This window comes from Sander lucioperca, chromosome 21, assembly GCF_008315115.2.
Source record: "Sander lucioperca isolate FBNREF2018 chromosome 21, SLUC_FBN_1.2, whole genome shotgun sequence".
Lineage (NCBI taxonomy): Eukaryota > Metazoa > Chordata > Actinopteri > Perciformes > Percidae > Sander > Sander lucioperca.
In genome coordinates this window covers 7,553,153-7,577,302 of record NC_050193.1, presented here as the reverse complement: position 1 = coordinate 7,577,302, position 24,150 = coordinate 7,553,153, and the positions used below count along the sequence as shown (strand labels likewise).

The 24,150-nt window shown below is 39.5% G+C and overlaps 5 protein-coding genes across 7 annotated transcripts; 4 read left to right on the top strand and 1 right to left on the bottom strand.

Moving 5' to 3' along the window:
* The first annotated feature begins 4,911 nt into the window (after positions 1 to 4,911).
* Positions 4,912 to 6,498, top strand: rasd2 (RASD family member 2). The gene is made up of 2 exons (XM_031312979.2): positions 4,912 to 5,631; positions 5,812 to 6,498. The coding sequence occupies exons 1-2, from the start codon at positions 5,094 to 5,096 to the stop codon at positions 6,327 to 6,329; spliced, it is 1,056 nt and encodes a 351-aa protein (XP_031168839.1). The 5' UTR covers positions 4,912 to 5,093; the 3' UTR covers positions 6,330 to 6,498.
* A 2,146-nt stretch (positions 6,499 to 8,644) lies between these two features.
* Positions 8,645 to 13,151, bottom strand: rsad1 (radical S-adenosyl methionine domain containing 1). 3 transcript variants are annotated; one of them, XM_031312901.2, is made up of 10 exons: positions 13,014 to 13,149; positions 12,738 to 12,959; positions 12,436 to 12,569; positions 11,791 to 11,995; positions 11,347 to 11,712; positions 10,615 to 10,678; positions 10,388 to 10,535; positions 9,676 to 9,730; positions 9,430 to 9,533; positions 8,645 to 9,026 (listed from the first exon to the last, which is right to left on the bottom strand). In XM_031312901.2, exons 2-10 carry the CDS (start codon positions 12,885 to 12,887, stop codon positions 8,879 to 8,881), a joined length of 1,374 nt encoding a protein of 457 aa, XP_031168761.1. In that variant the 5' UTR covers positions 12,888 to 12,959; positions 13,014 to 13,149; the 3' UTR covers positions 8,645 to 8,878. The 3 variants fall into 3 exon arrangements, with proteins under 3 accessions (XP_031168761.1, XP_031168760.1, XP_035852936.1); XM_031312900.1 differs by having other exon boundaries at positions 12,738 to 13,150; XM_035997043.1 differs by lacking the exon at positions 9,676 to 9,730 and having other exon boundaries at positions 8,645 to 9,024; positions 12,738 to 13,151.
* Positions 13,152 to 14,316: 1,165 nt separating this feature from the next.
* LOC116059572 (GTPase IMAP family member 4) lies at positions 14,317 to 16,485 on the top strand. The gene is made up of 2 exons (XM_031312749.2): positions 14,317 to 14,451; positions 15,183 to 16,485. Exons 1-2 carry the CDS (start codon positions 14,433 to 14,435, stop codon positions 16,205 to 16,207), a joined length of 1,044 nt encoding a protein of 347 aa, XP_031168609.1. The 5' UTR covers positions 14,317 to 14,432; the 3' UTR covers positions 16,208 to 16,485.
* Position 16,486: 1 nt separating this feature from the next.
* btr02 (bloodthirsty-related gene family, member 2) lies at positions 16,487 to 21,485 on the top strand. The gene is made up of 7 exons (XM_031312747.2): positions 16,487 to 16,753; positions 17,873 to 18,145; positions 18,243 to 18,320; positions 18,408 to 18,656; positions 18,745 to 18,892; positions 18,992 to 19,018; positions 20,274 to 21,485. Exons 2-7 carry the CDS (start codon positions 17,876 to 17,878, stop codon positions 20,816 to 20,818), a joined length of 1,317 nt encoding a protein of 438 aa, XP_031168607.1. The 5' UTR covers positions 16,487 to 16,753; positions 17,873 to 17,875; the 3' UTR covers positions 20,819 to 21,485.
* Positions 20,901 to 23,624, top strand: cldnk (claudin k). The gene is made up of 2 exons (XM_031312750.2): positions 20,901 to 21,545; positions 22,530 to 23,624. The coding sequence occupies exon 2, from the start codon at positions 22,720 to 22,722 to the stop codon at positions 23,365 to 23,367; it is 648 nt and encodes a 215-aa protein (XP_031168610.1). The 5' UTR covers positions 20,901 to 21,545; positions 22,530 to 22,719; the 3' UTR covers positions 23,368 to 23,624.
* Positions 23,625 to 24,150: the final 526 nt, after the last annotated feature.

The window sequence follows — 24,150 nt, the reverse complement described above, 5'->3', positions numbered from 1 at the left end:
GGCCTGATGAGGTCAGTGCAGGGGGGACATGCAGGCAAGGCCTGGGAAAACAGAGGGGGAGGAGACAGGACTGATAAATAACTACTGCACGGCTGTGACGTCACACAGGAGAGGAAATCTGACTTATTGTGTTTGTGCACCAAAAAACCTACATGAATGTGTGTAATCACTGATCACTTTCTCTCCACTGGAGGATCCTGTTTCTAAAACTTCACTTTATGGAATCTGTCTCTCTTTGCTGCCCTCTAGTGGTTTTGTGTTTGTATTCTGGTGGGTTGTGTTGTGTTCTCTGGCTGCTCCTGTGATATTAAGCTGTACATTATTACCAAGGCTGCCCAGAGGCCCAATATCCCACGGAACAGGTTCACTCAATATCAGCTGGTCCTATATAATTTGATAAAAAAATGTTCACCACAGTGCAATTCAATAATATCGATAGTACAATATCAACTATAACGGGTCCTTTTGACTCTGTCAAAATATGATATTGTGCTCATTTATTGTAAAGTTGTGTTTTATCCTATTCCTTCCATTTATTCTTTAGGTTAGGCCAAAGTAAAGTAATTAACACACAGAAAACCTCAGTCAAGGTAATATTCCATCATTAGGAGTACTGTATTGCGTAATCAATGATTATATTCGTTATCATTACGGCCAATGGTTGTTTTCATTATTAATCAATCCATTGTTTAGTTAATACAATGTCAGAAAATAGTAGAAAAAGGTCCATTATTATTTCCCAGAGCCCAATTTAGCACATTCAAATGTCTTTTTGTTTGACCAACAGTCAAAAACCAGAAGATGTTGAGCTTACTTTTTGAAGCTAGCACACATTCATATTTGAGAATCTCATACAAAAACATTTTTGGTTTAAAAAGTGACTTAAATAATTAGTGAATTATCAAAAAAAATTGCCTATTCATTTTCTGTTAATCACCTAATCAATTAGTGAACTTTATCAATTCAGAGTACTGGTTGGTTTCTTGTGCCTTGGAAAATGATCATTTGTCTTACCACATTTGCGTAGTGCTTAAAAATCCCCACAAAGAGACCAATAATTAGTTCTACATATTTAGTTCCTTTTAATATTTAACAAAACCAACAACGCACTACAATAAAGTGGTAAAGTGAGGTTTGAATCTGTCCCTGGTTTGATTCCAGGTCCAGATGACTTGGTCATGTCTATATTGTGTTGGTTCCACTGAACAATGTGTAAGATGATGCTACAGAATGTGACACTTTGATGGGTTGATGATGCAGTCCATTAATTTCTATAAATACAAAAGTGGTTTCTATATTTACTCATATAACCAGTGTGTGAAGGAGTGTAGTGCATAATTGGCAGCCATTAATCCAGTATGACGTTGTACTGTGACTGAGGACAGTTTGGTAATTATAACGATACACGAGCCATTCACCAAGGGAAATTATAGTTGTAGCATTAACACTTCTGCGTGGTTGACAGCTTCACTTCCTCATTGTTTGGGGTCGTATAGACCCTATACCACTAAATGTGTAAAAATAATAATTTCTTTCTTAAATCTTTTTTTTTTTTTTTTTTTTTTTATTAAAAATATGTAGGAACGCACATTTGACCAAGATTTCAAAATACAGAAATTACCATAAAGTTCTTACATGAAGGATAGAAATAATTCATGGTAAATTGACTAGTCTTTCAAGCACTCAACCCACTTTACACTTCATGTTCACGTTTACACAATGCATACACTGATGGTCATGTTTTATATCATGTTATGTAAGCTATAAACAAATATTGCTTTTGTTTCCAAAAAGTCATTCACATACAAAGAAATGTACAGTATATAAGCATGAAGCAGCTATACAGGGAGTTCCTGGAGCCCACAAATAAATGACTGAATGTCTTATGTTTTGTTGTATATATTTTTCTATTTCAGAAGATATTTAGTTGTCAATACTGCAAATAATAGGATTGTGCAAGAATGTTTGTCCTCCATCAGTACACCATCATACATTTCAGGACAAATCTCTATTACATTTTCCATCACGACATGGTTTTCTGTTTTCTCTGAACTGCACTTGTTGAAATGAGATTGCATTCTCCATAGCAATCAGCCTTTTATTTCTGTATGATTGCATATCCAACCTACTCTTAAGCTTTCCAGAAAGAAACGATGTGGGCTGTTCATTCAGAGTGCCCTTGGCTTGTGAAAAGGATGGTTTGATGGAGAAAAAGCTGCAGTCATTCAGTATGTTCTGGCTCCTGCAAACAATTGACAAAGTACTGTTCAAATGTTCAGCAATTTATTAATCCCAATGGGCAACTCATTTGCAGCTTCCCAGTCTATACAGTCAGTTCAACAAAAAATAGTGTGTGTATATATATATATATATATATATATATACACATATACATTATATACACACACATTTGCAGGTTTTCCCACTTACAAAGCATGTAGAGGTTTGTAATTTTTATCATAGGTACTCTTCAACTGTGAGTGATGGAATCTAAAACAAAAATCCAGAAAATCACATTGTATGATTTTTAAGTAATTAATTTGCATTTTATTTCATGACATAAGTATTTGATACATCAGAAAAGCAGAACTTAATATTTGGTACAGAAACCTTTGTTTGCAATTACAGAGATCATACGTTTCCTGTAGTTCTTGACCAGGTTTGCACACACTGCAGCAGGGATTTTGACCCACTCCTCCATACAGACCTTCTCCAGATCCTTCAGGTTTCGGGGCTGTCGCTGGGCAATACAGACTTTCAGCTCCCTCCAAAGATTTTCTATTGGGTTCAGGTCTGGAGACTGGCTAGGCCACTCCAGGACCTTGAGATGCTTCTTACGGAGCCACTCCTTAGTTGCCCTGGCTGTGTGTTTCAGGTCGTTGTCATGCTGGAAGACCCAGCCATGACCCATATTCAATGCTCTTACTGAGGGAAGGAGGTTGTTGGCCAAGATCTCGCGATACATGGCCCCATCCATCCTCCCCTCAATACGGTGCAGTCGTCCTGTCCCCTTTGCAGAAAAGCATCCCCAAAGAATGATGTTTACACCTCCATGCTTCACAGTTGGGATTGTGTTCTTGGAGTTGTACTCATCCTTCTTCTTCCTCCAAACACGGCGAGTGGAGTCTAGACCAAAAAGCTCTATTTTTGTCTCATCAGACCACATGACCTTCTCCCATTCCTCCTCTGGATCATCCAGATGGTCATTGGCAAACTTCAGACGGGCCTGGACATGCGCTGGCTTGAGCAGGGGGACCTTGTGTGCGCCGCAGGATTTTAATCCATGACGGCGTAGTGTGTTACTAATGGTTTTCTTTGAGACTGTGGTCCCAGCTCTCTTCAGGTCATTGACCAGGTCCTGCTGTGTAGTTCTGGGCTGATCCCTCACCTTCCTCATGATCATTGATAGCCTACAAGGTGAGATCTTGCATGGAGCCCCAGACCGAGGGAGATTGACCGTCATCTTGAACTTCTTACATTTTCTCATAATTGCGCCAACAGTTGTTGCCTTCTCACCAAGCTGCTTGCCTAATTGTCCTGTAGCCCATCCCAGCCTTGTGCAGGTCTACAATTGTAGCCCTAATGTCCTTACACAGCTCTCTGGTCTTGGCCATTGTGGAGAGGTTGGAATCTGTTTGATTGAGTGTGTGGACAGGTGTCTTTTATACAGGTAACGAGTTCAAACAGGTGCAGTTAATACAGGTAATGAGTGGAGAACAGGAGGGCTTCTTAAAGAAAAACTAACAGGTCTGTGAGAGACGGAATTCTTACTGGTTGGTAGGTGATCAAATACTTATGTCATGCAATAAAATGCAAATTAATTATTTAAAAATCATACAATGTGATTTTCTGGATTTTCAGTTGAAGTGTACCTATGATAAAAAATTACAGACCTCTACATGCTTTGTAAATAGGAAAACCTGCAAAATCGGCAGTGTATCAAATACTTGTTCTCCCCACTGTGTGTGTGTGTGTGTGTGTGTATATATATATATATATATATATATATATATATATATATATATATATATATATATATATATATATATATATATAAATACAGTATATAGGTTCAGTAATTTAAAACCAGGCCAGGTATGGCATGTCCTTCTGCTTTCACTGTGTTCCCTGACTAAACACTCACTCTAAAATAACATATTTATTGATGTAATGAATGCATTCATGTTTTTTACTATAAAGCAAATGTAGTGATTTATGCCCTTATGTCCCCAGCAATCTTTTAAATGGAAAATAAAACCAGATTGCATCATTAGGCTTCATGAATCCTAGAGCAGAGAGTGAGCTGTTTGCAGTCTTGACACTGAGAGCGTCGTGATCACTGCAGCAAACTATGAGGGTTGCTGCTGTTCACATAACAGATGCAGTTATGTCAGGCTGTGCAGACACATATTTTCAAGTGGCTTCTGCTGGGAGAATAATGAGTGATGCTTATATAAACAAAACAAATACATACAATTAACAGGCCACCATTGAACTGAAAACAGACCAAATGATTATGACAGCATTGTAAAAGAACAGAATGAACACAATTAATTAATGCTCACTCCTCCTGTGTTTATGACACCAGGGATTTGGGCAGTTATCTGGACACTCTGTCCATCAGTTTATTCAGCCATTTATCCATAATAAGACAGGGAACACCTGAATGTGAGATGCTAAAAATAATAGGCCTACATCAATTAGGTTTGAACAGATTAAAATGCTTTAAAAAAAAAAAAAATGAGGTTTGTCTCAAGCCAAAATGTTCAAAAGCATAATTTAACTCCGATTTATATACTTTTTAAACACATTTGGAAAACTCTTCTCTCTATATATTTACAGACTTATCTAGAGCTCATAATTTTAAAGAAAAAACACAGTTGTTTAACGTAGAGATCTTGGGTGCTTTTTCGGTTTGGGGCTGCTCTGGGCTTCTATAAAAGGAGTGTGTTGTCTGGATGAGACTGTGACGCAGGCACTGCGCTTGGTGTGGGTGTATAAAGAGGTGACACTCGGCTCTGTTTCGGTGCACACATAGGGAACCAAATGGGTTGCTAGGATTTTAGCCTGGAGACGCTTCACAGAACACAGAGATGAACGCAACTGAGAAGATTTACCTTCCCGTTGATGGCATCCTCGAAATGTTCAACTCTCTCACCGGTCATCTTCAATCAGGCATTACGCACCCAGTTCTTAAGAGCGCAGTCCTTACCCCAGTAGCCCAGAACCCCAAAGTCTCACACATATCGAAGACAGGCATGGCCATCATCAAGACGGGTAAAGGGCTCTGGAGACAACAAGATAAAAGAGTGGTTGCAAGTAGATCGAGTTCTGGCAATCGGCAGGTTTCGACTGATAAGCTCCCCAAAAGGTCCGTGGATCTGCTGGAGTTGGGTCTGACCAAGCCCAGGAACTGTCACAGAATAGTTGTGCTTGGCGCACCCAAAGTAGGTAAAACCAACATCCTCCAGTGGTTCTTGGGTAAGAAGTTTGAAGAGCACTACGAACCCACAACCGAGGATTTCCACAGAAAACTGTTCCACATAGGAGGGGAGGCATATCAGATCGATCTTCTGGACGCTGCAAGCGAGAGGGACTTCCCTGCTAAACGGAGGTTATCCATACTGACAGGTAAGCCCTGTGATTATTAAAAATCATTGCAGTTGTGTTAAGTAGACTGTAGACCTACAATTGTTTGTGTTTTAGGAATACAATTTAACATAAATATGCCATAATAACTTCACTATTGAATGTAATAGGCCTAGTCTTTTTGTCAATAATTAAAGTGATGCTCTCTCTGTCTCTCTCCAGGTGACACCTTCCTGCTTGTGTTCAGTTTGGATGACAGAGAGTCCTTCAATGAAGTCTGTGAGCGGCTCAACGAGATCAAAGCTGCTAAGGCAAAGTTACTGAACAAATTAAAACATCCCGCGAGAGTACCACCAGTCGTGATATGTGGAAATAAAGCGGACTTGGAGGCACAGAGGGCCGTCAGACGGTCAGAGGTAAAAGAAATTCTCGGCGAGGATGTCGCATTCTTCGAAACCTCTGCTAAAGAAGGTACCGGAATGGAAGGTGTGTTCAGGGCCCTAGCCACTCTGGGCGGAATGCCTGCCGAGACGAGTCCGTCACGGCACCAGATCATATCCATCCTCACCTATCAGTCGATGTGCATCGGCCAGCGAGGCAGGAGAGGGAACCGGAGACTCGGTGCGCCCTGTGCCGCCGTCGATCCTCTGGCTTGCCGCCCGAGCTTCACCAGCGACCTGCGGCTGGTGCTAGAATCAAGCACCAAGCACAACAAACCCGAGATGTGTCAGATTCAATGAATTGTGAGCCTTCTCGATAAACCAATTGCAGTAGTATGCTGCAATTTCATATTATGTAAGGAGTTATACTCCGTAGCACCTGGCTGGACCAGTGCAGTCATCTTTTGTTTTTGTAGACCTATATGTAACTATTTATATTATCCTATAATAAAAATATTTCTAATTGTCATATGGTTTTGTTCTATCATTCATTTTATTTCAGACATTCAAGAATCAGATCAATGTGATAGAGATATAATTAGATTGTGTTCACTGTTCATGGACGTCATGCAGTCGATTGCTTTCAAGTGATGATGTACAACATGACCATACGTGTGTGGGAGGACTCAGCGGGAGGAGATGACTCATACAAATCTAATTTTTTTCCACATTTTAAATCATCCCGTGAGCCGTGACACTGTGAATGGCATCAAGAGTAGATGTTACAATGCCTGGTTAAGCAGCACTAATAGCCTACACACTCATGTGTCTCCATGGTGCTTCGAGGAAAACACAAAGAGTTAGAGCATCATGTATTAAAGAGGGAGAGGGAGAGAGACATAATGGACTCTGTGAAATCAGCACCATGGAGAGAGCCCACATCAAACTCAGCTCTACCACTGAGTAGAAAGTTAATTTATATCCTGAAAAACAGTCGGCCTTTTCTTTTTCATCCAACCCACTCTTCAGGTCTCTTGGGAAAAAACTATTGTGTGGGTTGTACACTCAGAGTGCCCTTGGTTTGTGAAAAAGATGGTTTTGAGTATCCTGCAATGAACTGACAAAGTACTCTGTGCTGCTAGGATGTTAATGTTCAGTTCAGTACTTTAAAGTCTGGCCAGATATTATATGTCCTTCACAGTATTCCCTTTCTTAACCTTCTCTCACAAATACTATAATTATTGATGCAAATGAATGCCTTTAAGTTCTTCGCTGTAAAGTGAAGGTATTGATTCTTTATAGAGTGGGAAATAGAACCAGATCGCAGTTGCTGAAGCTGGTGGTGCTGCAGAGGACTCATCAGGCTTTATGAATCATAGAGCAGAGAGTGAGCTGTTTCTCCAGCCTTTCTGCTGAGAGCATCATGATCAGTTCTGCTCATAAGAGCCTTATAAATAACAAATTCCCAGTGCACAGTTATGTCCGGATGCACAAGCACATATTTTCCAGTGGCTTCTGTAGGTATAACACTGTGGGATGCTTATATGAGCATACAAATACATAAACGTGTTTATGAAAATGTTTATGAATCTCTCTGGCTGTAACAGCACTTCAAAGCAATATTTCTTACTAGAAAGTGAGAGGGCATACATCATTGGTGTTCAATCCCTTATATTCTCTCCTGCACAATCTTTTATTTTGATTAGAATTGAAGTGTTGCTGAATGGGTCAGTGAATCGCTTCGAATAACAGCCATTAACACAGCCTGTATCCACATCAAACTGAAACATTTGATAACACTAGATTTTATAGTCCATAATGTCTTTAAAAATTTTCCTACACTCAGTGACAAATTACAAAGTTCTGAGACTGTATTAGTTGTTATTTGACTTAGGTTAGTTTAGTTTGTTGGGTTTATAATTCCAACATTTTTCTCCAAATTACCTATTCATAAGGATTAATACATTTATGCTCCAGAAGAGAGTTGGAGTCTATTTAAAGAAGAAGATGCAATTTCCCGTGTACTGGGAGAGTAATAATTATGTTTAAAAGACAGTAAAATTGCTTATTGAAAAATGTTTCCAGCCAAGCAATAATTTCATGATAGCCCTTGTAAGCTTTTAAACATACAGTATATTACCATTGAATGTTCTGAGTCTAGGCCTGTCACGACAACAAATTTTGCTGGACGATTCATTGTCCCAGAAATTATTGCGATAAACAATAATATTGTCGTTCTGAGACCATTTTCATCTAATATAATGATAATGGCATAATAATGCAGGTACACCTTTTCAAAGATCAATAAACTTTTATTTCTAATGAATATTTAACACTGGAACTGGAAGACATATAAATATCAACAATAAATGAACAAAACAACCAAAAACAATAAATAAAATGGACTCTCAGTCTCTGTTAACAAAAAATGCACTGGAATAAAAACCAAACACAATCAAAAACAATAAATAAAATGGAATTTTTTCCAGCCGCAATAATTTCCATTTAAAAATTATTGAGCCCATTTTTATTTATCATGCAATTAATTGCATATTGCATATTGCGACAGGCCTATCTGAGTCTCATCTAACCAGAGCGATGGCAGTTCTTACAGTATGATACGGAGTCAAATTAAAATAAAAGCCTGTGGGGCCTGTGTTTTATTTCTCTATAAACAGGGTAAAATAAGGGGCTGTTCCCATGACAGCTAAACAGCAAAGTAACACTGAAATGTGAAAAATGGCAAAGCCTTAAATAAGGAATTTCAATATTGAAGATGAAACTTAAATAAGTCAGATTTGGCCTATAAATATCTGCCTGTTTTCAGGATTTTTTTTTACATGTCTTGCCAGCCTAACCCAGAAACAAGCTTAGTTAGAGAGACGTTATCTGCTTTATTAACATTACTGTCATTGTGGGTTGGAGATCCTCTTTGTTTGTCCATCAGCATGGTGGTCCCTTTGTAGCCTCTGACTGATTTGTCTTTCCAGCATCACCAGTAGAGCTGGCAGTATGCTGTCCAGCAAGGCCAATCCATCCCAGGAGCAGCGCAGGCCTCTAATAAGAAGGAAAGAAGAAAAATCATAGAAAAGAGAATCAGTGTAGCTGCAATGATAGGTTGATTAATCGATTGTCATTTTTAAATCAAAAAAGCCAAACATTTCCTGGTCCCAGCTTCTCAAATGCTTTTCTTTGTCTTATATTGTACTTTACTGAATATTTTGGGGTTTTGGACTGCTGATAAGTAAAATTACCTATATGAATACATCGTCGTTAAACTGTGGGGAATTGTAACGGGCATTTTCCCCTATTTTCTGAATAAAATGATGAATCGAGAAAAATAACCAGCAGATTAATCGATAATGAAAAGAATTGTTGCAGCTCTAAACAAGCGGGTAATCCTTGATTAATGTAAAACTTTGAATTCAAGTATTGAAAAATGATATGAGTCATGAGTCACCTGTCATCCAGAATAAGTTGTCCACTCTGTAGCAACTCTTGGATGTCGTTGGATGTACCAAAGACTTCATGGAGGCCCAGTTGAGGGCTAAACAACTCCCAATGCTGTTAAATACCACAAACAACATTATCACATTTCTCAAAATGTGCTGAATACTGAATATAACCTTCACTGACAGAGAAGATTACACAGAAACATATAGAATTTCTTCCTTCAGTGCCTTTTATGTTGGTATAAAAGGTTCACCTTGTGATTAATGCCCTTGGACATTCTCATTCCCATCACCAGCACCTCCTCCAATCTGGCAAAGAAACATCTTTCATATGAGAACTTCAGTGACAGTGACCAGACTTTGATAATGACAAGGACAGGACAGAATGAGTAAATGAACAAGTCTGATAATAGCGTTTCACAAGGACAGAATGTCTGAGAAAGCAAGTACATGTACACCAACCTCCGACACTATGCTTCTCACACTGTGGATTGGCTGATACATAATTGTTATATTTCACATGAAAATGACAGCTGCCCCCTTGTGTAATAACCAAATACACTCATTACAACACACTAGGGCTGCAACTAACAATTATTTTCATAGTCGATTAATCTGTTGATTATTTTCTCGATTCGTTTTTTGGTCTATAAAATGTCAGAAAATGGTGAAAAATGTGGATCAGTGTTTCCCAAAAGCCCAAGATTACGTCCTCATATGTCTTGTTTTGTCCACAACTCAAATATATTCAGTTTACTGTCACAGAGGAGAGAAGAAACTAGAAAGTATTCACATTTAAGAAGCTGGAATCAAAGAATTTTTACTTTTGTCTTAAAAAATTACTCAAACCGACTAATCGATTATCAAAATAGTTGGCGATTAATTTAAGAGTTGACAACTAATCGATTAATCGATTAATCTTTGCAGCTCTACACAACCCTATTGCCTGTAAGTGCAACAGCTCACAGTTCAAGATGGCTGAGTTGAATCCGCCTCCGTGTCCCATGTCCCCTCTGCTGGACTTCACGGATCCAGACATCTGGCTCCAGAGTCTGGGTCCGGGCCTCCCGAACGACACCTCCCTCCCCGCGAGGAACAAACCGGCCGTGTGCTCCTGCCACAGACAAAAATGTTAACTTTTCCACAAGTACAATATTTATCAATCACTGCTTACAATCTAGATAATAGCTCACCTGGGCCGACACCGATGTACTGTCTTCCCTTCCAGTAGCTTGTATTGTGATGACTCACTGCCTTCTACATAACACAAAGTGAAGCATTATCGTGTAGTCGTGATTGTTCCTCTCAGAAGTGTTCGTGAGGTAACATGCAAAACAGAGTAGATATCTGCCATGTTGGTGGAGACATTTCATCAGAAACAAAACAGAAAAGATGAATACTAGTCAGGAGTATCTCTCAAAAGTCTTAGTCTTCCATATCATTTGAAGCAGGGCTGTGCAATTAATCAAATTTTCATCATTACGATTTTGGCTCCTAACAATCACAAAAACAATGTAATTGAGAAAAAAAATTATTTTGCACATGACGTTTTGCAAGTAAACTCTTATTTTGTCTTGTGTTCTGAATGGGAAAAATATTAAATGAAATTTCACAGTTCGAGGTGGTTTCACTGTTGATTTTTAAGTTCAATAAATGCAACATCTTTCCAAAAGTCAATGAATGTGTTAAATAATCGTGTTTTCAATATTGACCAAAAATAATTATGATACTAATTTTTTCCATAATCGAACAGCCCTAATTTGAAGTTATTGTGTTTTATATGTTGTTGTGTAATGCATGTTTATTCCTTATAATAAGCACTTTGCATTAATTATTCCAAAGGTTTCCTACTAATTAACTAAAACAATCAATGTCCCCTAAGGTGAGGAGGACAGAAGTGAGCCACTTTTCTGCTCAGGACTTACGTGTCTTGCAAAGTTAGACACCTCGTACTGCAGAAAGCCATGCTGGTGGAGAGTCCTCCTGGCACACTGGTACATCTCTGCTGTCACATCTTCAGCGGGCATGGTCACCTCTCCTCCTAGCACCTGTTTGAACAGCTGGGTGCCTCGCTCCAACGTCAATTGGTACAGAGACACATGGTCATCGCACACCCTCAACAGTTCAGACAACTCATTCTCCCAGGATTCAGCGCTCTGTTTGGGCCGACCGAACATGACATCCACCGACACCCTCCCAGGGCACAGCCTCCTGGCCTCTTCCACAGTTTGCAAAGCCTGATGAGGGCTGTGGTCTCTTCCCAGAATTTTCAAATCCCCATCCTGTAAAGACTGAAGAATTGAAAATGTGACACATGCAACTACACAGTTCCTTCCAATCTTCTGTAATCTTATAGATGATATATTCACCTGGACCCCGATGGAGAAACGATTCACCCCTGCACGGCAATAGTCCTCTAACTTTGACTTTCCCACAGGAGTAGGGTTGACCTCGAGCGTGACCTCAGCCTTATCTGAGAGATATGCCCGCCTGGAAACACTTTCCAGGACTGCGGCAATGGTTGAGGGGTGAGCCAGGCTTGGAGTTCCACCACCAAAAAATACAGAGGTAATACTGCATGGAAATATCAAAATTAAGGGTTGGTGAAGGCATGTGTTAAAAGCTGATTTAATGGGGAAAGTTGGGTGTTATATCGATATTACATCGATATCGATACATGAGATTAGACATTGTCTTAGACTTTGGATATCCTAATATGACACATGCTGTTTTTTCCTGGTTGTAAAGGCTGCATTACAGTAAAGTGATGTCATTTTCTGAATTTACCAGACTGTTGTTCATTATTTCCCTTTACCCATTGAGTCATTATATCCATGTTACTGATGACAATTTATCAAAAATCTCATTGTGTCTATATTTTGTGAAAGCACCAATTGTCAGCCCTACAATATCACTGCAATATCTATATTGAGATATTTGGTAAAAAATATTGTGATATTTGATTTTGTACATATCGCCCAGTTCTATTGGAAATTCTAAGAAAATCACCATACCAAGAAACCTGACTGAGCTGCAGCAATGTCTCAGTCTCCCGCTGAAGGCACTCAGTCATCATGGGGTCATTGTTCTCTCTGGGTATATACTTGTTAAAGTTGCAGTAGGAACACCTTCTGAGGCAGTAAGGCCACTGTAGAAGAAGAGAGAAGGAAGGTTATTTGACATTAGTTGGGCAAAGTTTCTAGACATGACATAGCATTTGCATTAGACTGAAAAATAGATTTAATTCAGTGCATGGGTATGAATATTTATCTGCATAGAATTATTTAATCAGTTAAATTGACCAAAGCCAGCTCACGTGCACGTAGAGAGATGCCTGCTTTGTTAGACGTGGAGAGCCTGCCCGCTCAAATACATCCTCACTTATTTCTCCGCCAGAAGCCTCAGAGAAGCAGCGCAGACCGGGAGAGAAGGCACGTCTGGCCGCATGCAGCGCGTGTTTGATCATTCTGGTGACAGTGTTTCTATCAAGTTTAGTTTCTATCTATCTGTCTGAAGGTTGTCCTTCACCTGAACACATATGGTCCCGTAGCGGCTACACGAGTCTGGCTCCATCATAAAGATAAAAATGGTAGCCTATCAAAGTTTCCACGACAACAATGTGGCAGGAGTTACTAATGAACAAAGTAGCGTAAAGTCATTTTGTCTGTTTACAAATCTCTTCTGGTGGTTGACTTGTGACGTCGCTCCAAACAGGAAATACATACATGTGATTTCCTCTTTGTGTGTTACACAGTTTGACCACTCAGAGGCGCTGTAGGCCTATTACTATTACTTTTCCCACACTTCTTGTCCACTAAATTATAGGTTGATGAAACTTACCAAATTCCATGCAAGTGAAAACTAACTTTGGCAATAAATCACACTCTGACTCTGAAAACTCTAAAAAATGGCTTAACCTGTTCAAATCCACCTCTTTTGCTTGATTTTCTACTTAAAATATTCTACCTAAAATGTTCTTTTTTAATTTTTTAAAGAGATGTTGGTGACTTTTTCTGTTATTGAACGAGTAATGGTGTGTGCCCAGGTGCTTGATTACTTTAACCATGCACCTGTAAAGCTGCTTTTACAGTTTGTATGGAGAATGAGAATTTATCTGAATATTTATTCTATTTATGTTGGCCTTTTTGCATGAGGCTGGTCTGCAGGTTTTTGTAAACACTGTAATTTGTGGCAGTGTCAACACATAGTCTATATTTAGAATATAAATCCGTGCTCTACTCACACAGGATCAAACTAATTTAATGAGCTATTGATTTATCTGGTCCCCAGAAATAACACTGTCTGGTGAGCTGATAGTGAGATAACCTTGTAGGGTCCCCTTTTAAATCAGTGCTAATTTTAACAGAGAAACAAAAAAATCAACATTGTTTAAATGTTAATAAAAGTATTCACTCACCAGGGTTACAGTCACTTACATATCTTCATCATTTTGAGATTAGAGCCAACTCAGCTCTTTTAGTGGATAAACAACTCACCAGTCAATGCTTGTCATCTTCAAATAATTACCTCTGACCAGCGTGATGGTTATGTAAATCACAAATCTGACGTGTGGCTATATGTTAATAAAGAAATGAGCCACCACATCCACCACAAATAAAATGTAGGCTATTAATCCTCTAACATCCTTAACAAGTTTACCAAAGTACAAAATACAAAAGTACAAAACAAAGTACTTCATCTAATTCAGAATGTCAATAAGTGAATGTGCTCACTAGCAGCTTCCAACCCTGGGGACATTTTCCACTTAATATTAAATCTAGTACCAATTACCTAATTGAGAGAGAGAGAGAGAGAGAGAGAGAGAGAGAGAGAGAGAGAGAGAGAGAGAGAGAGAGAGAGAGAGAGAGAGGAGAGAGAGAGAAAGAGAGAGAGAGTTGTGTTTTCATTGAATACATAGAACAGTTATGTTATGACTTCACTCTAGTGAGAAGCTGGAAAACTTTGTGATAATCCAAATTAAAAGAGTGAATCTGTGCTGTAAATCTGCCAAATGGATAAAAGAAAGAAAGGTAAGCTCACTGATTTAATATATAGCCTACAAGGGCTAACAAATAACCTATGGCATGGACTCTGCTTTCCTTTAACTAAAGCTACAAATCTAAAAGGAGCTGTATCAGTTTGCATGCTGTTTAGAAGTAATGTTGTACAGACATTCATGGTACCCAGATGATAAATCCCAATGACTTTGGAGATTCTCTGACTTTTCTTCTAGCGCCGCTTTAAGGTTGATTCATTTTAGGTGAAATAGCTTGCCATGATATTTGTAACCACTTTGGTAATCCTCAGACTTTTATGTAGTGCCTTTATCAACATTTCAATTTGTCTAATACTTTGGTTTATGACCAAATACCTACCAAATTAGTTACATTCCCATCAGTCTCAGCAGTAATTTCTGTTTTGTGCTAATTAATAAAGTTTAGCATGGTGAAAATGGCAAGCTTTATACATGCTTACCATCACTATCTTAGCATTGTCATTGTGAGCATGTTATTATGCCAACATTTAGCTCAAAACAGCCTCACAGAGGCTTGTCTTGTAGTCTTGTACAACAATGATTGTAGATAAATCACTCGTTTTAGCAATGGAGTTGTTTTTCTTCACCCCTCTTTATTATTTTGTTACATATGAATTTGATACACTTAAAAGCTAACAATTATATGGAAAGAGAATGTACAAACATGATATACATTACCAATGATAAGTGTGAGCAAATGCACATTACGTTTTGTATTTTTAAAAGGATCTCCTACAGAATTAAGGCTTATGGTGGTCGGCAGCAGGGGACCTTGGCAGTTCCTTCTAACAAATGCAATACTTGGGAGGGAGGAGTTTTCAAAGGATATCACTGGCATTTCTGACAGCAGGAAGAGTACTGGAGAGCTGGCTGGTAGACGAGTGGCTGTGATCAATGGACCAAACATCTTTGACAAGGATATATCTCAAACTAAAAGGAAGATGGAGCTGAGAAGGTCTAAGTGCTTATGTATTCCTGGTCCCCATGCCTTTCTTGTTGTCTTTGACATGGAGAAAATCTCCCCGAATGAAATAAGAACCCCCAAACTGTTGAGGAAACGCTTTGGAAGACATTGTCCGAGGCACTGCATGGTTCTCCTGGCTTATGAAGGAAACCTGGAGGGAGCTGACCTGGAAGACAGGGTGCAGAAGAGTGACTGGCCCCTGAAGGAACTGATCGAGAAGTTCGGTGGACGCTTTCACGTTTTTAGCAAGAACTGGAGAGATTGCAGCCAGGAAAGAGTGTTGCTGCAGAAGATCGAGAGGATGGTGGCATCCTTAGGAGGGGGCTGCTTCTCCAGCAGAAGTTTCCAGAAGGCTGAGGACTGTGTGAGGAAGGAGGAGAAGAGGCTCATGAAGCAGAGAACAGCAGAGATAGAGAAGACATGGAGGGAGATGGAGAAGCAATACATAGCGGAGGAACTGTATCACCAGAAGGACGCCTACACCAGCAGTGTCAGTGCTGAGATCAGAGCCAAGGCAGAGATGGACAATGGATGGCTCAGAACCTCCATGGCAAGAGGACTAGGGACGGGTTTAGTTGTGGGAGCTGTCATGGGTGCACTGTTTGGGTCCATAGAGGGGCCAGGAGGGATGGTTCTTTATGGGATCATAGGTGGTGCAGTAGGTGGATCGGCAGGAGGAACAGCCCAGGTAGCTATAGAGCATATTGAAAACAGAGTGGCTCCTCCTGCCAGACTCAACTTTAACTCAATCTTCATCAATCGCTTTTTTGCAGCTCCTCGTCCATGACAGTGTGGTAACGACTTATTATGACCAGTTTTTCAGGAATAAAATGAAATGAAATGTATCTAAGTGTTGCTTATGTAGTTTTTAAGGCTGACTTGATACCAAAGTAGATAAGAAAATGTACCACTACCTTTAGGTTAAAACTAAAGCTTGGCTTGTTCTATGCAATGCTGCTGAATGGAATTACTAATGGTCACAAACACTAAATCTCATGGCTGATTTAAACTGTAAATTTGTATTTTTAATAAATCAGTTGTCATTTGTGACAGCACATGTGAGAATTTGTTGTTTGGCAACCACAAAATTCAATCTCCAACATTTCCTGATGTCTCACTGTAGGTTAGTTAAAGAGTAGCTCAGATAACATTCAGGGTGGAGTCTCAACTGAGAGTGCCATTGTCTAAAGCATTGCCCTTTTCCTAGATAACACACACCTTACGGCACCTGTTCAGTGTAAACCATTTGCAGTCTACGTATTATTTATTACCTGAAACTGTGAATAGAAGGAGACTGAAAGCAGAGTTACCTGGACAAGATCAACCTGAAGAGGTAAGACCACACTCTGCTCAGTAAATGTTTTTACCTTTACATTACTTTCTGTTTTACTTTTGGAAAAGCTACCTATTTTCCTTTGAATTCAGACCTTCAAATCATTTATGGACATGTTGCATAATCTGAGAGTGTTTTATGAATGTCAATGTAGACAAAACTTAACATTTCAGTAGTTGCTGCTTTGTGTTGACTTGTACTGTAGCCAGTAGTTTCCCCCCCCCCCCCTCCCGCCCTGACATAACAAACACTTTGGTTGCTACCTGTTTGACCACATACTTAACATCACATGTTTTATAGCTGCTTCTGTTCTTTGTTAGTGTATCTCTCCTTGATCACAAAGAAATTCTTTTGAACTCAAATGTCCGAGACAATGACAATGGTAGAAAATAATCAGAGAGGGCTAGACTTCACTAAGTAAAAACAATGACATATCATGTCGTTAGTGTGTCATTGCATAATATGAGAGGAGTGCCATTCTGCTCAAGAACATGGCGTCCCATTTGTCCTGAGACTCTGAATGCTGCATGTCTGAACTGAAAATATTTGTGCTTTGACATTTGAGATGCTTACAAATGCTCCTTTTTAAGCAGGTCAGTGGCAAGAACTTATAGTTCAAGATGGAATATTTGATTTGATAATACTTTGCATTTGTCAAATTTGCAGTATGTAGCTTTGACAGACAGCATATATCAATATGTTCTCAAATACAATAAGGGAGTATATTTACTTCATGTACAATTTTGAGGTATTTGTAATGTTTCCATTTTCTGCTTCTTTATACTTATATAATACATTTGAGGGAAATATTGTACTTTTTATTCCACTACATTTACAGTGTATAACATATATAGGTTCTAGTTACTTTACAAAATGCTACTTACACAGTGATTCATCAGTAATTACAATCTAATAATGTCATCAGGACAACTTTACTGCAGAACCAGTGCTTTTCTTCATACTTTTATTACATTTTGGTAATGGTTCTTTCTGTGTTACCTTATTTACCATTCAAACACAACACTCCCTCAAGTGCAAGCTTATTTAATTGAAATCCTCAAAAGAACAGAAAAAAGCTTTCTCGTACTGTTGACATTGTCATGTCATTGTCATTTTCAGAATATGGCCTCTACAATTAGCCTCCTGCCCGAGAAACACTTCTTGTGTTCTCTGTGTAGAGACATCTTCACCAGCCCAGTGACTATACCATGTGGACACAGTTTCTGCTTATCCTGTCTCAGCCACTACTGGACACGACACCAGTCCAAATACTGCCCCCACTGTAAGAGACTGTTCACTGACAGACCTGACCTCAGCGTCAACCGCATTCTGGCAGAAGTCTCACACAACTACAGGACGGCTCGACCACAGAAACCACCCGATGAGGAAATGGTACTTTATTGCATTTGTCAGTTTTTCAATCATATGTGATCTAATAAGTGTTACATACAGTATAATATATTTGTGAATGCTTATGTCACTGTTACAGGTTATAGATGTTGAGCAAATGATTCAGGAAAGGCTGCAGAAGATAGAAAGGTTGAAATATTCTCTCGAGCTCCAAAAGGTGCGTCAGAAAACTCTGCATCATTAAAAATCTTTATTTAAAAAAAAGGATATCATTAAATGATGATGCATGTTGTTGTCCAATTAGAACTCCTACCTCAGAGAAGTGCGAGAGAGCCAGAAGGTCTTCTCTGCCCTCGTACATGCTATGGAAAAAAATCACAAAGCGGTGGTTGATGCAATTGAGGAGAGACAGAGGGAGGAGGATAAAAAAGTAGAAACATTGGTGAAAGAGATCGAACAGGAGATCCAGGAGCTGAGGAAGGAGACCACTGAACCTGAACCTCAGATTCCTGTAAACAGTGATCAAAGTGACGATACAAAGCAAGTTACTGTGGTAAGCACCTTAACCTTCTGCAGATAATATATTGATATTGGTGACTGGCTACCATCAGTGAAAACTTTGTTCATCGTGCTGGATGCAGAACATTGTTCCCACAATATGCCCCTCTGAGATGAAGGATTGGTCCAAGGTTACCGTAGAAACTGACCCTTGTGTTGGGGTCACCAGACGAGCACTGGCAGACATAATGGAAAAGATAAAGGTAGAAGTCAACAGGCTCTCCAAATCTGGTGAGTAATGCAGCTTTTATCTTTAACTTAAATGATTAAATAATCATTCTACAATTAATTCAATGACATTTCTTTTTTTCCTATGGTCTTCTTTGACAGAACTTAAGCGAATAGAGAAATACACAGGTAAGTCTTCATCTACACAGAAAAACTGTGTAAAGGACTGTACACAAATTACTGGGGGGGGGGTCCACATAAAACATTGATAATGCAATTTAATAAACATAGATATAAGATTTAACTCACACTCCACACCCCAGTCATTTTCGTACAGCCCTTTATTGCACTGTAAGAAATGATTCTGTGGTCATGTAGATTTGAATTAATGTATTAGGTAAAATATATTCAATATGATTGTGTTTTTGATTTTGAGGCAAATATTTAATTAAATTTCAAATAAAAATGTTTGGAATAAAATCCAACCATTGTAGTTAAATAAAACATAAGCATTATATTTATCTAATCCCAAATAGAGAGAATATTGAGTTAATTCAAATCAATGTAATCAGGCTAATTTTAATTGAAAACCACTTCCTGTCAACCTAGCTAGCTAGCAGCTATAATGTTACCCAGCATGCCGTTCGGCTGTGTAAATTTGTAGGCTAAATGTAAAATTATTAGTGTTAGAAATTTTTAAAGTCACAAATAGTTGTGTGCTATGGTATTTTATCCTATTAAAGAGAGTTAGTTGTGGGTTATTAATTGTCGTAAATTTACAACCATGAGTGAGAAGGGCATGAAGTTAACAGGGGTCCCATTCTGAAGTCACTCGCAGATCAATTCGGCCGTAGCGTTCTCTGCAGCATTGCACCGGTATTACGGTATATGAAAAATTCATATTATGTGGGAAATTAATACCTGTATACCGGTATACTGCCCAGCACTACTACAATGAGTCGAAAGCACAGAAGTGAATTGCTAATAAAATTCTTTTTTGAGTATTTGTTAAATTCTGTACTTTCTGGGCCATAGACTAGTTATTCCTAAGAAAAATATTTAGATTTAATTCATTGCATTGATTAAATTCAAATCGATGTGCAGATTAATGTAGATGATTATTACTCAATTATATATCATTGATATGTAGAATTAAATTAATTTTTATTAGTACTATTTACACATTAGGGAGTTTATCTTTTTCAAATCAACTCAATATTTTTGTTTAGGCTATAATTAATTCTGTACTGTTTTCTATTAGAATATACTCATATTAAATGGATAACTATTAAGGGTCTCATTTAATTCATATTTACTCAATACCAAACCATGTGAAATTTAATTAATAATATTGCTTGTAATCTGGTGCCTCATTTTTATTGAGTAGATATAGTGTATCTTTTCTTACAGTGTGCTCTTGACCTTTTCTCCTCCCTCTTTTTAGTGGATGTCAATCTGAGCGCTAAGACAGCCCACCCCTTCCTCTCTGTCTCAGATGACAGAAAACAGGTGAGACACACGGACAAGCTTCAGGAGGTACCAGATCACCCCAAGCGGTTTGACCGCGTGGCGAACGTACTGGCCAAAGAAAGCCTCAGCAGTGGGAGGTGCTACTGGGAGGTGGAAGTCGGGGAGAAGATTGAGTGGAATCTGGGTGTTGTCAGACAGTCCATAAACAGGAAGGGCAAGTTCACTGTCTGCCCTGCAAATGGTTTCTGGACTTTAAGCCTGAAGGCTGGAGGCCAGTTTATTGCCAACACCTCTCCTGTCACGCCATTGGCACTCGAGCAGAGACCCTGGAAAGTGGGCGTGTTTCTGGACTACACAGAAGGCCGTGTGTCCTTCTACTGCGCAGAATCTGGAGTCCACATTCACACCTTCACAGATACATTTACTGACAGGCTTCATCCATTCTTCAGTCCTGGTCGCCTGCATGGCGGCAAAAATAGTGCTCCCCTAATTATCTCCTCTAGTTTCTGCAGCATTTAAACATCATACTTAATATTTTGTATTTGTGATTATCTTTTCAGTGTCAATCCAGTATGTGAAATATATTTATTTAATTACAAATCCATATGAAAAACAACAATGAACCACATTTTCCCTGTCAGAACAGTGAACAAGAGGTTGCATAAGGACTGACTCCCTACACTCCAAAACTTCAATGAAACCCATAAACAGATTGAAAAAAAAGAGGAGGGTAGAAGAAAAGAGAAGACTCTCATAAATGAACAAGCGAGTCAAAGTCGAAAAAGAAGAGAAAATGGGTGGCCGAGTTGGATGGATGTGAGGGGCTGCAGGGTTGGGACAGAGGTTGACGAGGAGCAGGGAGGGAGGGCACACGAAACAGCAGGGCATTGTGCTCGTACACCAGGCACTGGGAGACACACTCAAACACATTCACTCATTCACACACTGACACGGCCGTGCACACAAGCGCATGCTTCTGCCCACTGCCACACAGACTTGTGCTGGCATCTCGGAGGGCAGCCCCATCTCCAGTCCAGTCCTGGGTGTCGAAACTGATCGACCCTCTCTACTTCAGTTCACCTGACCTCCGAGATAGAGCCTCTCCAGCGCTTCAGCCTTCCTGTGGACTGAACTGAATTCTCAGGGCCGTCATTCACAACTCCAGGCATCCCAACTGATCTACACTAGCAAAGACCAGTAACACTATCCTGTGGACCAAGGAGAGCAGCGAGAGAACTTTTTTGAGGTAAATATCCTTTATAATATCCTCTAGTAGTGCATTAGTGACATTTCCAAAAATCTCAAAATCAAATTGAACAATACATTTGTGTGAAATGTGATGAGTTTGGTGGAATATAAAGACTGTTACCAGCAATTCTTGTATTATATGTTGACCTTTGTCTCAATTTAATATCCATATTTTATTGCAATAATTTCCTGAAAAGTATCTCTCTAGGCAGAGCTATTAGTTGTACCAAAGATAAGGCACAAATTCCTAAAGTGGGGTGTGGGGGCCTTTGAGGAACATTGTAAATTTGTGCACAATATTTTGTAAAAGTGGGAGAATAGGCCTGTCAGAATGATTATTCTGATTTCAAGGATTCATATGATCCATTGTTATCTGCCCACTTACAACATAGACTTTGTCATTTTATTTGTATCTCATCTAACTAAAAATCCCCTCAGATGGGGATCTATTGGATACATGTTTATCTTAAAGGGGTTCAATAGGTAAAGCTTACCTCTTTGACATTTTTGAATCCATCCCTGTCATAAAGCAACCCCTGGATTGATTATGCAGGGAGGTTTTGATTTACAGAATTGGTAAAATGTGGATACTGAGAGCTGTGATAAATAGATGACATAGGTCCTCCTGGCCCACTCTACAAGCCTTCATGAAAGATGCTTGTGTTTCAGAGTCTCCTCATGTTTTTCTGAGATAATCCACTCACCAGGCAAGGCGTAGCTCGACACCCACAGCTGTGTCAAAGACGGCTATTCTCTGTGGTTCTCACTGGAATCCACTAAACATGGGCCTCGCTGCCTGTTTCCAAATATGTATGATAAATATTTGCTCCATTAGTCTTTTCATACTTTACTAATGTAATGGTCATTGTTGCAGGTAGTAAGAAGTTAGAAATATTATCTGTGAGTTTTGTAGCACTATTTGTATGATGGCTAAACAATGATTCAAATTGGTTCTACTTTTTTGTCCATTTCTGATTTTCAGGATACCTGTCATTGTCTGACCCAAGCTGAGCTCAACGACATCATCACCTGAAGACTGAGGATCCTGCAGTGGAGCGCAATATTTCCAGTACTGTAGACTCTTTGTGGGACTATAAGTTGTCTTTCTGCAACAAACAAAGACTGAAATAAAACAAAGACAAATCCATCTGATTCAAACAACACCTTTCACCATGGCAACCACGGGCATGCAGTTGCTGGGCCTAATCATGTCCCTTGTGGGGTGGGTGGGTGGGGCGATAGTATGTGCCATCCCTCTGTGGCGGGTCACTGCCTTCATCGGTAACAACATAGTGACGGCTCAGATCATTTGGGAAGGCCTTTGGATGAATTGCATTGTGCAGAGCACAGGTCAGATCCAGTGTAAGGTGTATGACAGTTTGCTGGCTCTGCCCAGTGACATGCAGGCTGCCCGAGGCCTCACTGTGTTCTCCATCCTGATCTGTGGCCTGGCTCTGTCTCTGGGTGTCCTAGGAGTCAAGTGTACTAAGTGCATCGGTGTAAACAGCGTCAAGGCCCGTATTGCTCGCATCTCGGGCGCCATTTTTGCCATTGCAGGGTTCCTCTACCTTGTGCCCGTCTGCTGGACTGCCCACTCCATCATCAGGGATTTCTATGATCCACATGTGGCAGCCCCACACAAGCGTGAGCTTGGCCCTGCCCTTTACATTGGCTGGGGGGCATCAGCCTTGCTCCTCATTGGGGGATCTCTGCTCTATGCTGGGTCAAGTCCCCCTGGCATGCCAGGCTCTCCCACCTTCAGCAGTGGAGAAAGTAGTCCTCGCAGGGCACCTGCCACACAAGTCAAAGGTTATGTTTAAGTTTCCAAAATTTTGGAATGCCTTCAAGTCCCACAAGTACACCCTAAACAATGACAAACCTGACTCCTCTCCTTTTGATTTTGCTACTTGTAATTATTTTATATTTAATGTTATTCCAGTTAGCTTTTTTCTCTGAAAAGCTGCAGGAGGCTGTTTGGGAGCAACTGAACTCATTTTATTATTTCATACCTGATATCCTTTAATAACCTTGTTCTCTGTAAGTGTTAAATACAATAAACATTTTTGTCCTCCAAATCGTCTACTGAGGGAAATAGTGTGTGTTTACATTTTTATGATAACAGATAAAATCTTACTCTTACTGCATGTGTTTGAGAGAAGTATTATAGTAGTTTTAAAAAGAAAATCTTTGTTTGCTCCTTTATGTAAACACTACTACGGGTTATACTGAGTGGAGAAGAACAATAGAACAATGGGGATGTGTGTACATTTGCTTGTGGTGCCATATTGTTGAGTGTGTTTGTGGTCCTCCATCTTAAATCTTCCATCTCCTCTTCGGCTACCCTGTACCAGGAACAGAGAAGAAGACATATTTATTTTACAACATAAAAATCCTTGTATCCTTCAATTAACAGTGAGTAGAGTAAACCAGGCTCTCTGGATCTCAGATCTCACCTCCTTGTCACAATGGACAATAATTTACTGATATGGCTAAAGTTTTCATCCAATCACATATCTTGGATATTTTAAATGATATGATCATCATAATGTAACAAACAGATCAACACAGAATGTGCAAGTTTGTAACACGTGTGCATGCCTATG